The sequence below is a fragment of the Saimiri boliviensis genome, chromosome 7, assembly GCF_048565385.1.
Source record: "Saimiri boliviensis isolate mSaiBol1 chromosome 7, mSaiBol1.pri, whole genome shotgun sequence".
Classification (NCBI taxonomy): Eukaryota; Metazoa; Chordata; class Mammalia; order Primates; family Cebidae; genus Saimiri; species Saimiri boliviensis.
In genome coordinates this window covers 23,252,866-23,266,576 of record NC_133455.1, presented here as the reverse complement: position 1 = coordinate 23,266,576, position 13,711 = coordinate 23,252,866, and the positions used below count along the sequence as shown (strand labels likewise).

Sequence of the window (13,711 nt, the reverse complement as noted above, 5' to 3'; positions counted from 1 at the left end):
GCCCACCTTGGCCTCCCAAAGTGCTGGGATTACAGGCATAGCCACCACGCCCGGCCTATTATTATTATTTTTTAAGATGAAGTCTCACTCTGTTGCCCAGACTGGAGTGCAGTGGCACGATCTTGGCTCACTGCAACCTCTGCCTCCCAAGTTCAAGCAATTCTCCTGCCTCAGCCTCCCGAGTAGCTGGGATTACAGGCATGCGCCACCACACCCACTAGTTTTTGTATTTTTAGTAGAGACAGCATTTCACCACGTTGGCCAGGTTGGTCTCAAACTCCTGACCTCAGGTGATCCACCCTCCTCGACCTCCCAAAGTGCTGGGATTACAGGTGTGAGCCACCATGCCTGGCCTGGTCTGTATTATTTGAAAATTATCCTTTAATGTTTGTGTGGTATATAGTGATAACTCCATCTTTATTCTCTCCTTTTTGTCAGTATTGCTAGACATTTATGAGTTTTACCAATCCTTCTGAAAAACCAGCTCTAGTTTCATTGATTTTTCTCTACTGTTTCTTTTTCCAGTTTCATTAATTTCTGATCTTGCCGGGCGCGGTGGCTCAAGCCTGTAATCCCAGCACTTTGGGAGGCCGAGGCGGGTGGATCACGAGGTCGAAAGATCGAGACCATCCTGGTCAACATGGTGAAACCCCGTCTCTACTAAAAATACAAAAAAAAACTAGCTGGGCGTGGTGGTGCATGCCTGTAATCCCAGCTACTCAGGAGGCTGAGGCAGGAGAATTGCCTGAGCCCAGGAGGCGGAGGTTGCGGTGAGCCGAGATTGCGCCATTGCACTCCAGCCTGGGTAACAAGAGCGAAACTCCGTCTCAAAAAAAAAAAACAGCGCCGGGCGCGGTGGCTCAAGCCTGTAATCCCAGCACTTTGGGAGGCCGAGGCGGGTGGATCACGAGGTCGAGAGATCGAGACCATCCTGGTCAACATGGTGAAACCCCGTCTCTACTAAAAATACAAAAATTAGCTGGGCATGGTGGCGCGTGCCTGTAATCCCAGCTACTCAGGAGGCTGAGGCAGGAGAATTGCTTGAACCCAGGGGGCGGAGGTTGCGGTGAGCCGAGATCGTGCCATTGCACTCCAGCCTGGGTAACAAGAGCGAAACCCCGTCTCAAAAAAAAAAAAAAAAAAAAAATTTCTGATCTTTACTATTTGCTGCCTTCTGTATAGCTCAGGTTTAGTTCAGGTTTATTTTGCCTTTTTTTTTTTCTTTTTTAAAGTTTCTTAAGGGAGGAGTTTAGATTAACAATTTGGGGCCAGGCACAGTGGTTCATGCTTGTAACCCCAGCACTTTGGGAGGCTGAGGCAGGCAGATCATTTGAGGTAGGGAGTTCAAGACCAGCCTGGCCAACATGGTGAAACCTCATCTCTACTAAAGATATAAAAATCTTCCAGGAGTGGTGCTACATGTCTGTAATCCCAGCTCCTCGGGAGGCTGAGGCGGGAGAATCACTGGAACCTGAGAGGTGGAGGCTGCAGTGAACCAAGATGGCACCACTGCACTCCAGCCTGGGTGACAGAGCAAGACACAATCTCAAAAAATAATCCTAAGAGCCGGGCGCGGTGGCTCAAGCCTGTAATCCCAGCACTTTGGGAGGCCGAGGCGGGTGGATCACGAGGTCAAGAGATCGAGACCATCCTGGTCAACATGGTGAAACCCCATCTCTACTAAAAATACAAAAATTAGCTGGGCATGGTGGTGCATGCCTATAGTCCCATCTACTAGGGAGGCTGAGGCAGAAGAATTGCTTGAACCCAGGAGGCGGAGGTTGCGGTGAGCCGAGATCGTGCCATTGCACTCCAGCCTGGGTAAGGAGCGAAACCCCGTCTCAAAAAAAAAAAAAAAATCCTAAGAATAACTTGAGATCTTTCTTCTTTTCTAAGGCAAGAATTTAAGAATATAAAATTTCCTCTAAGCATTGCTTTGGCTGTGTCCCAGAAATTCTGATATGCTGCATTTTCATTTTCATTCAGTTGAAAATATTATTTCCCGGCTGGGCGCGGTGGCTCAAGCTTGTAATCCCAGCACTTTGGGAGGCCGAGGCGGGTGGATCACGAGGTCGAGAGATCGAGACCATCCTGGTCAACATGGTGAAACCCCGTCTCTACTAAAAATACAAAAAATTAGCTGGGCATGGTGGCACGTGCCTGTAATCCCAGCTACTCAGGAGGCTGAGGCAGGAGAATTGCCTGAACCCGGGAGGCGGAGGTTGCGGTGAGCCGAGATCGCGCCATTGCACTCCAGCCTGGGTAACAAGAGCGAAACTCCGTCTCAAAAAAAAGAAAAAAAAAAAAGAAAATATTATTTCCCTTGAGACTTCCTCTTAGACCCATGGATTAATTAGAAATGTGTTGTTCAGGGCTGGGCGCAATAGCTCGAACCTGTAATCCCAGCACTGTGGGAGGTCGAGGCAGGTGGATTACCTGAGGTCAGGAGTTTGAGACCAGCCTGGCCAACATAGTGAAGCTCCGTCTCTACTAAACATGGAAAAACTAGCCAGGTGTAATGGTGCGTGCCTGTAATCCCAGCTACTAGGGAGGCTGAGGCAGAGGAATTGCTTGAACCCGGGAGGCAGAAGTTGCAGTGAACTGAGATTGCACCATCACATTCCAGCTTGGGCAACAGAGCAAGACTCTGTCTCAAAAGAAAAAAAAAAAAAAAAAAAAAAGAAACATGCTGTTTGACTTCCAAGCACTTGGGTATTCCCCAGTTTTATTTGTACTAAGTATCTGTAGCTTAATACTATTATGGTCTGAAAACATACTTTATAGAATTCTAATTCTTTTAGATTTGCTAAGGTTTGTTTTATGACCCAGGATATTGTCTATCTTGGTGACTGTTCAGTATGTACTTTAAAAGAATGTGTATTCTAATGCTGCTGAGTAGAAGAGTCTATAAATGTCAATTAGATGTAGCTGAGTTTTCGTCTGGTTTAGTTCTAGATCCTTACTGATTTTCTATCTACTAGTTCTATTACTAAAAGATGAGTGTATAGTCTCCAACAATAATTGTAGATTTGACCTTCTCTCTTTTTAGTTCTATCAAAGTTTGCTTCATTCTTTTTTTTTCAGATGGCGTTTCACTCTTGTTGCCCAGGCTGGACTGCGATGGCACAATCTTGGCTCACTGCAACCTCCGCCTTCCGGGTCAAAGGATTCTTGTACCTCAGCCTCCTGAGTAGCTGGGACTACAGGCATGCATCACCACACCTGGCTAATTTTGTATTTTTAGTAGAGACAGGGTTTTACCATGTTAGTCAGGCTGGTCTTGAACTTCTGAACCTTAGGTGATCCGCCTACCTCTGCCTCCCAAAGTGCTGGGATTACAGGTGTGAGCGCACCCAGCTCCTTCATGTATTTTGAAGGTCTGTTGCTGCATGTGTACACATTTAGAACTGTTACACCTTCTTGATGAACTGACTCATTTATCATATTATGATAAATATGATATCATATTTATCTCTATCCCTACTATCCCTCTCTATCCCTACTAATATTCCTTGCTCTGAAGTCTACTTTGTCTGATATTAATACAGCCATCCTTGCTTTCTTTTCCTGAGCCTTTGCATGGTATATCTTTTTACACTTTTTGGTCTTAAAATTATTACCTATATGTTATAAAGTGGGTTTTTATAGATAGTATATTGTTAGGCCTTTTGGCTTTTTGTTTGTTTCTTGAGTCAGGGTCTTGCTCTGTCACCCAGGTTGGAGTGCAGTAGCATGATCAGCACTCACTGAAGCCTTAACCTCCTGAGCTCAAGTGATCCTCCCACCTCAGCCTCTTGAGTAGCTGAGACGACAGACATGCACTTCCATGCCTGGCTGGTTTTTTGTTTGTTTGTTTGTTCATAGGTTTTGAGGACAGTTTTACTCTTCTTGCCCAGTCTGGAGCACAATGGCGCAATCTCGGCTCACCATAACCTCTGCCTCCCAGGTTCAAGTGATTCTCCTGCCTCAGCTCCTGAGTAGCTGGGATTACAGGCATGTGCTACCACACCCAGCTAATTTTGTAATTTTAGTAGAGACAGGGTTTCTCCATGATGGTCAGGCTGCTCTCGAACTCCCGACCTCAGGTGATCCACCTGCCCTGGTCTCCCAAAGTGCTGGAATTACAGGCGTGAGCCACCACACTCAGCAACCTGGACAGTTTTTATAACATTTTTTGAGGGGATCTTGCTCTGTTGCTCAGGCTGATCTTAAACTCCTATGCTCAAGCAATTAGGAGAATTGCTTCAGGCTCCCAAAGTGTTGGGATTACAGGCATGAGCCACTGCTCCCAGCCCCTTTTGTTTTTTAATCCATTCTGACAATCTCTGCTTTTTATTGATGTGTTTGGGTCCTTAACATTTAATGTAATTATTGATTTAAGTCTATGATGTTATTATTATTATTACTTTTTTTTTTTTTTTTTTTGAGATGGAGTTTCGCTCTTGTTACCCAGGCTGGAGTGCAATGGCGCGATCTCGGCTCACCGCAACCTCCACCTCCTGGGTTCAGGCAATTCTCCTGCCTCAGCCTCCTGAGTAGCTGGGATTACAGGCACATGCCACCATGCCCAGCTAATTTTTTGTATTTTTAGTAGAGACGGGGTTTCACCATGTTGACCAGGTTGGTCTCGATCTCTCGACCTTGTGATCCATCCGCCTCGGCCTCCCAAAGTGCTGGGATTACAGGCTTGAGCCACCGCGCCCAGCTATGATGTTATTATTTATTTTCTATTTGGTTCTTTGTTTTTTGTTCTCCCCATCTCCTCTCTTCTTTTGAATCAAAATATCTTTTGATGATATGAGTAATTTTTCATTTTCATTTATCTCTAGCATTTTTGATCACATCTTTGTAGTCTTCTTTTGGTAGTTATGGTAGAAATTACTACATATATATACATACACACACAAACACACATATACACACACACACCTAACTTTTCACAGTCTACTTAGAAATACTATTTTACATTTCCAGTAGAAGGTAGAAATCTTACCATTATATTTCTTTTACCCTATCCCCTTTTATGTTACAGTTGTCAAATGTATTACATTGACATATGCTGAAAACCCTACTAGATGACATTATATCTTCTTTTTGAGATGGGAATCTCCCTCTGTTGCCCAGGCTGGAGTGCAGTGGCACAAGCTCGGCTCACTGTAACCTCGCCTCCTAGGGTCAAATGATTCCTCTGCCTCAGCCTCCTGAGTAGCTGGGATTACAGGCATGTGCCACCATGCCCAGCTAATTTTTATATTTTTAGTAAAGACAGGGTTTCACCATGTTGTTCAGGCTGGCTCCTCACCTCAGGTGATATGCCCACCTCAGCCTCCCAAAGTGCTGGGATTATAGGCTTGAGCTACCACACCTGGCCGAGGATATTATATCTTTAAGATAGGTATGAAAATTTCAACTTTTGTTTGTTTGCTTCTTGAGACAGGGTCTTACTCTGCCAGATACTTGCCATTTCTGTTGTTTTTCTTTCTTTCTTAAAGTTGCAAGATTCTTTCTGGTATCACTTCCCTTTCACCCAAAGAACTTTCTCTAGCTTTTCTATTAGAGCAAATAATTCTCTTATTTTTTTTCCCCCCCTCTTAGAATGTCCTTATTTTGCCTTCATTCCAAAGGTTATTTTCATTGGATATAGAGTTCTGGGTTGATAGCTCTTTTAGCACTTTATTTTTTTATTTTTATTTTTTGAGATGGAGTTTCGCTCTTGTTACCCAGGCTGGAGTGCAATGGCACGATCTCGGCTCACTGCAGCCTCCGCCTCCTGGGTTCAGGAAATTCTCCTGCCTCAGCCTCCTGAGTAGCTGGGATTACAGGCACGCACCACCACGCCCAGCTAATTTTTTGTATTTTTAGTAGAGACGGGGTTTCACCATGTTGACCAGGATGGTCTTGATCTCTTGACCTCGTGATCCACCCGCCTCGGCCTCCCAAAGTGCTGGGATTACAGGCTTGAGCCACCACGCCCGGCCTTTTAGCACTTTAAAAGTATTGTTTCTACTGGTCAGGCATGGTGGCTCATGCCTGTAAACCCAGCACTTCGGGAGGCTGAGGTGGGCAGATCACCTGAGATCAGGAGTTCGAGACCAGCCTGATTAACATGGAGAAACCCCGTCTCTACTGAAAACAGAAAATTAGGCAGGCTTGGTAGTGCATGCCTGTAATCCCAGCTATTCCAGCTGCTCGGGAGGCTGAGGTGGGAGAATCACTTGAGCCCAGGAGGCAGAGGTTGCGGTGAGCCAAGATTGTGCCATTGCAGTCCAGCCTGGGCAACAGGAGTAAAATTCCATCTCAAAAATAAATAAATAAATAAAAAATAAAAGTATTGCTTTTACCATCACAAAGAAGACAAGAAAAAAATGATAATAAAAAAGTAGGTCAGAAATGGTGGCTCATACCTGTAATCTTATCACATTGGGAGGCCAAGGTGGGCGGATTACTTGAGCTCAGGAATTCAAGACCAGCCTGTGCAACAACGTAAACCCTATCTCTATAAAAAATACAAAAATTATCTGGGCACAGTGGCGTGCACATCTGTAGTCCCAGCTACTGTGGGTAGTGAGGTGGGAGGATCATGGAGCTCAGGAGGCTGAGGCTGCAGTTAGTCGAGATCATGCCACTGCATTCCAGCCTACGAGATGGAGTAAGACCCTGTCTCAAAATAATAATAGTAATAATAATAAAAGTATTATTTAATTTCCTTCTCATCTCCATGGTTTCTGATGAGATATCTGCAATCATTCAAATCACTGTTTTTCTATATATGTTACATGCCACTTTTTCCTGGCTGCTTTCAAGACCTTTTCTTCAACTTTAGTTTTCAGTAGTTTGGTTCTGATGTGTCTCAAGTGTGGATTTGAGTTTATCCTCTTTGGAATTTGCTAAGTTTCTTGAATCTGTAAGTTTATGTCTTTCACCAAATTTAGAGTTACTGGCGGTTATTTTGTTTTTTGTTTTTTTGTTTTTGAGACAGAGTCTTGCTGTGTTGCCCAAGTTAAGTGCAGTGGTACCATCTGGGTTCAGTACAACCTCCACCTCCCAGGGTTTAGGCGATTTTCCTGCCTCAGCCACCTGAGTAGCTGGGATTATAGGTGCGCACCACCATGCCCAACTAATTTTTATAATTTTAGTAAAGATGGAGTCTCACCACGTTGGCCAGGTTAGTCTCAAACTACTGACCTCAAATGATCCACCCTCCTTGGCCTCCCAAAGTTAGGAGATTACAGGCATGAGCCACCAGGCCCGGCCCAAATTCAGAGGGTTTTTTTTTGCAATATTTCTTTAAATACTTTTTCTGCATACCACACTCTTTCTCATCTCTTATTGGGAATCCAATGACATAAATGCCAGACATTCTAGTATTTTACCTAGTATAACAGGTCTCTGAGGCTCTGTTCAGTTTTTTTTCTTCCTACTTTTTTTCTCTGTTGCTTAAATCAATTAATTTCTAGTGATCTATTTTCAATTTATTGACTTCTCTTTGTCATCTCTATTCTATTAAGCCCATCCAGTGAGTTTAAAATTTTTTACTTATTGTATTTTTCAGTTCTAAGTTCCTATTTGGTTCTCTTCTGTAACTTTGATTTCCCTGATAGGATTTTCTATATTTCTGTTTGTTTCAAGAATGTTTGCTCTTACTTCTTACAGCATGGTCTTACTACCTGCTTTAAAATCTTTATCTGATAACTTCAACATTGTGTCATCTTGGGGTTGTTATCTGTTGATTGCCTTCCCTTACAAGTACATGAGAATTACTCGTATGTCAAGTCATTATGGATGGTATCTTAGATATTGTGAATGTTATGTTTTAAGACTCTGGGTCTTCTTTATGCAGAATGTTAACATTTTTGTCTTAGCAGGCAACTGACCAGGTTAGGTTCTGCCTCCTGAGCAGAAGGTGAGAAAATAGAAAAAGAAAAGCAATCAGGATCTCCCCTCATCCTCCTGGGTCAGAGATTTAGGAAGCTGTACTGCCACTGCTGCAGCTGCTATTGCAGCCACAGGCTTGCCTATGGGCTGGGTTAGAGAGATCAGAAAAACGAAGGAGGAGGAGGAAAAAACCCCAGGTAAATCCCCTTCCTCTCTGTCCTGTAGGAGTCCCATTTCCTGCTCTTTAACCAGAAAAAGGCTTTTTTTTTTTTTTTTTTTTTTTTTTTTTTTAAGACGGAGTCTTGTTCTGTCACCCAGGCTGGCACGCAGGGTCGCAATCTTAGATCACTGCAACCTCCGCCTCCCGTGTTCAAGTGATTCTCCTGCCTCAGCCTCCCAAGTAGTTGGAATTACAGGTGCCCACCACCACACCCAGCTATATTTTTTTGTATTTTTGGTAGAGGTGGGGTTTCACCATGTTGGCCAGGATGGTCTCAATCTCCTGACCTCATAATCCACCCACCTTGGTCTCCCAAAGTGCTGGGATTATGGGAGTGAGCCACCGTGCCCAGCAGAAAAAAAGAGTTTTTTGCATTCATTACGCACTTCCAGGTTTCAGGCTGTCAATAAAGTTCTATCACAATTAAGACGAAGAGGACACTCACCACCAGCTTGATGGCACTTTGACTTCACTAATCCACCAACTCGAATTTACTTTTCAGAGTCCTTAGCTAGCCAATCCAAGCATTTGGCCCAGGTTTGTTAGTTCTATTTAGCAGGAGGGTGGGGTGTGCTTACTCCATCTCACCCAGAACTGAAACTACACCAGAGGCTCTTAACTCTATTGTACAACCAGGATGGAGAACCACTGCCATACATGTATGTAAAAGTGGTACATCAGGAGTTGGCCAGTATTTTCTGTAAAGGGCCAAATGGTAAATACTTTAGACTTTGTGGCTATCTGGCCTCTGTTGCAAAAGCTAAACCTATTCAACTCTGCTATTGTTATGTGAAAGCAGCCACACACAAGATACAAATAATTGGGCATGGCTTTCTTGCAATAAAACTTTATTCATTTATTTTTTAGAGAGATGGGGGCCTAGCTTTGTCACTGCACCCAGGCTGGAGTCCAGTGGCACAATCATAGCTCACTGCTGTGTTGAATTCCTGGGTTCAGTGATCTTTCTGCCTCAGCCTCCCAAGTAGCTGGGACTACTGGTTCACACCACCATGCCTGGCTAATTTTTTAAAAAAACTTTTTGTAGAGATTGGGTCTCACCCCTCTTGCCCAGGTTGGTCTCGAACTCCTGGGCTCAAGTGATCCTCCTGCCTCAGCCTCCCAAAGTGCTAGGATTACAGACAAGAGCCACTGCACTCAGTCAAAGCTTTACGTATTTATTTTTTTGATTTTTTTGAGACAGAGTTTTGCTCTGTCACCCAGGCTGGAGTGCAGTAGTGTGATCTCAGCTCACTATAACCTCCACCTCCCCAGTTCAAGTGCCTCTCTTGCCTCAGCTTCCCGAGCTGGGACTACAGGTACGTGCCACCATGCCTGGCTGATTTTTTGTATTTTTAGTAGAGATGGGGTTTTACCACATTAGCCAGAATGGTCTCTATCTCCTGACCTCACGATCTGCCCACCTTGGCCTCCCAAAGTGCTGGGATTGCAGGCATGAGCCACCATGCCTGGCCTATTTTTATTTACTTTTTTGAGACAGAGTCTCACTCTGTTACCCAGGCTGAAGTGCAGTGGCATGATCCAAAACTCTATTTAATAAAACAGGCAACAGGCTAGAGTTTTAGTTGGCTAATGGCAAAGCATACTTCTGGACTTTTTTTTCCATTTAAAAGGTTATTGCTTTGCTCCTGCATTCCTAGTCCCACCATGTTTAGGAACTGTGGTACACATTCAATTTTGCTTCGATTATTCAATCTGATTCTTGAAAGTCATTTCTCTAGAGCTAAAGTTTTAAAAATGAAAAATCCAAAGATATTTCTCCAACTTTCATCTTTTACATGTAACTGACAATTCTGCAGTTATCCTTTCAAATTAAAACCCATATTCACAGCTTTCTCAGGGATACGTTAAAGCAGAGGAGGTCATAGAAAACAGTGTTCCAACTTGTTTTTCTTTTTTTTTGTTTTACACAAGCCTTAACATTAGCACACAGCCAACTTGTTTTTTTAGAACTTTCCTGACTGCAGACATGGAGAGGTCATTCTCTGTCCACTCACCTGGTTTCCTGCCACAGAGATAGAAGGCTAGTCTGTCTGTCAGCTCATACTGTATTTCCACAAGGCGCTCTGCCAACTCATGGTGCCCTCCTTGCCTACCAAAAGAAAACAAAGTACCATTTATATTGCTCACTATTCACTGGCTTTAAAACAGAGAAATACAAAGACGTCTCCTTATTCTCTGAATAGGTAATAAAAGAGAAAAGAAAAAAAAGAAAAAGAAAAAGAAAAGATGTCTCCTAAGACACCTGAGCAGTTTATCACACAAGGCTTTTTAGGATAATCAACCTTGCTATGAAGGTAGATTTCTGAAGTCTACTTTACATCCCACTTTTATAAACTGTTTTCACCATCTGAACTATCCCCTTTCCTTTATTTATTTTTATATTTTATTTTTTTTTTGAGGCGGAGTTTTGCTCTTGTTACCCAGGCTGGAGTGCAATGGCGCGATCTCGGCTCACCGCAACCTCTGCCTCCTGGGTTCAGGCAATTCTCCTGCCTCAGCCTCCTGAGCGGCTGGGATTACAGGCACGCGCCACCATGCCCAGCCAATTTTTTGTATTTTTTTTTTTTTTGAGATGGAGTTTCGCTCTTGTTACCCAGGCTGGAGTACAATGGCGCGATCTCGGCTCACCGCAACCTCCATCTCCTGGGTTCAGGCAATTCTCCTGCCTCAGCCTCCTGAGTAGCTGGGATTACAGGCACGCGCCACCATGCCCAGCTAATTTTTTGTATTTTTAGTAGAGACAGGGTTTCAACATGTTGACCAGGTTGGTCTCGATCTCTCCACCTTGTGATCCACCCGCCTCGGCCTCCCAAAGTGCTGGGATTACAGGCTTGAGCCACCGCGCCTGGCAATAATTTTTTGTATTTTTAGTAGAGACGGGGTTTCACCATGTTGACAAGGATGGTCTTGATCTCTCAACCTTGTGATCCACCCGCCTCGGCCTCCCAAAGTGCTGGGATTACAGGCTTGAGCCACCGCACCTGGCCTCCCCCTTTCCTTTATTAAGGCACAAAATGGAATACTTAATAAGAAATTCAAAGACTTATGAGAGGGAAGGATAAAGAATGACTTATCTAATGAGGTAAAAAAAATTAAATTAATCAATGGTTTAGCATAGAGGGTCTCAAAAATTAACTAGCATGTTTCTAGAAATATATAATGTGCAGGCCCTACCTTGGAAATTCTGAATCAGTGAGGACTTATCTTCAATTGCATAACAGAAAATATTAAGTTTACCTTTCAATATCCATGAAATAAATATTTAGGCCACTTAGAATTCTTTTAGTAACAAGGCATACAAACAAATTATAATGATATTATATGCAAGGTACAACTATGAAAATTCTAAGGTAAGTGATAATAAATACCACTTATCCAGGGCTCTCTTCCAAGATCAAGTATATTTTGTGGTTTTTGTCCTTAAAAGTAATGGCAAGGCCGGGCGCGGTGGCTCAAGCCTGTAATCCCAGCACTTTGGGAAGCCGAGGCGGGCGGATCACAAGGTCAAGAGATCGAGACCATCCTGGTCAACATGATGAAACCCCGTCTCTACAAAAAATACAAAAAATTAGCTGGGCATGGTGGCGCCTGCCTGTAATCCCAGCTACTCAGGAGGCTGAAGCAGGAGAATTGCCTGAACCCAGGGGGTGGAGGTTGCGGTGAGCCGAGATCGCGCCATTGCACTCCAGCCTGGGTAACAAGAGCGAAACTCCGTCTCAAAAAAAAAAAAAAAAAAAAAAAGTAATGGCAAAAACTGCAATTACTTTTGCACCAACCTGATAGTTTCAGCCAGCTTCACTTCCCACCATGCAATGCACTCACAACACCCTCCAACCTACCACACAGCTTTGAGTTGTGAGAGGCACATCTTATTCTTTCATTTTTTAATATCTGTGAAATCAGGAAATATCCTACAATTGATGATGCACCATAATGTAACTGGCTGGGCTCTTTTCTTTTTAGCGCTATGTGAAATAATGAAGCACTGCGCAATACTATACTCCTGCTGTTATTCCCAAATCCACTCTGTTCTTTCCAGTCAGGTCTCCTGCTGTGCTGAACATGCTTTGTCCCTCCCTGCATCCTGATCTTGACTCCTGCCTTTTCTCCTACCTGGAATGCTTTAGCACCTCCTTCACACACTCAAATCAAACCCATTCTTCAAGATCAGCTGAAGAAATTTCTTAAATGATTTAGACCACAATGAAGAAACCCTATATATGTTTTTTAAGACCAATTATCCATTTAGGCAATGAATCACATACGGTCTTGCCTCCTTGAACTCTTTCAGGCATTTATTAATCATCTTTTCCCAGAGAGTAAATTCTGGGAAGGCAGAGTTTTGTTATTCACCCATTTTATCCTCTGTGAAGCAGAGTATTGTGCTTCACAGTAAATAAAGGTAATTTGGAAAAAGAAGGAAAGATGATTGATTTTTGGTTATTTAAATTATATTCAAGGCTGCGCTCAGTGGCTCACGTCTGTAATACCAGCACTTTGGAAGGCCGAGTCAGGTGGATCACCTGAGGTCGGGAGTTTGAGACCAGCCTGACCAACAAGGAGAAACCGTGTCTCTACTAAAAATACAAAATTAGCTGGGCATGGTGGCGCATGCCTGTCATCCCAGCTACTCCGGAGGCTGAGGCAGAAGAATCACTTGAACCAAGGAGGCAGCGGTTGTGGTGAGCTGAGATTGCGCCACTGCATTCCAGCCTGGGCAACAAGAGCAAAACTCTGTCTCAAAAATAAATAATAAAATAAGCGATATTCAAGACTAACCTATAGATTTTTTTTTCAAAGACTTTATTGATAATAAAGAAAAACAAAGAATTTTACAGTGAGCATTTTTTTTTTTTAATTGGAGACAGAGTCTTGCTCTGTTATCAGGCTGGAGTGGAGCTCGGTGGCATGATCTTGGCTTATGGCAACCTCTGCCTCCCAGGTTCAAGTGATTATCCCACCTCAGCCTCCCAAGCAGCAGGATTACAGGCACCTGCCACCATGTCTGGCCAATTTTTTTTGTATTTTTAGTAGAGACAGGGTTTCACCATGTTGGCCAGGCTGGTCTTGGACTTCTGGTTTCAAGTAACTCATCTGTATTGGACCCTCAAAGTGCTGGGATTACAGGTGTGAGCCACTGCGCCTGGCCTAGAGTGAGCACTTAGATGTCTACTACCCCAACCTTACAATTAACATTTTACTATACTTGTTTAATCACATAGCTATGTATAGATTTGCTTTTAAGTTCAAGCAATAACTAAGAGTATTAAAAATTGAAGAGTGGCTGGGAGCGGTGGCCCACACCTGTAATCCCAGTACCAAGAGGCCAAGGCGGGCAGATCACCTGAGGTTGGGAGTTTGAGACCAGCCTGATCAACATGGAGAAGACCCGTCTCTACTAAAAATACAAAATTAACTGGGCATGATGGCACATGTCTGTAATCCCAGCTATTCAGGATGCTGAGGCAGGAGACTCCCTTGAACCCAGGAAGCGGAGGTTGCAGTGAGCCGAGATTGTGCCATTGCACTCCAGCCTGAGCAACAAAAGCGAAACTCTGTCTCAAAAAAAAAAAAAAAAAAAAAAAAAAAAAAAAA

At 43.5% G+C, this 13,711-nt stretch overlaps 1 protein-coding gene across 11 annotated transcripts in view; it reads right to left on the bottom strand.

The window, feature by feature from the left end:
- The window catches only part of GIT2 (GIT ArfGAP 2), a 71,296-nt gene that overhangs the window by 43,888 nt on the left and 13,697 nt on the right, over positions 1-13,711 (bottom strand). For all 11 annotated transcript variants that reach the window (XM_039471796.2, XM_039471800.2, XM_074402260.1 and 8 more), the window contains exon 7: positions 10,111-10,205. In XM_039471796.2, coding sequence (XP_039327730.1) covers positions 10,111-10,205 — 95 coding nt within the window. The remainder of the gene's footprint in view (positions 1-10,110; positions 10,206-13,711) is intronic.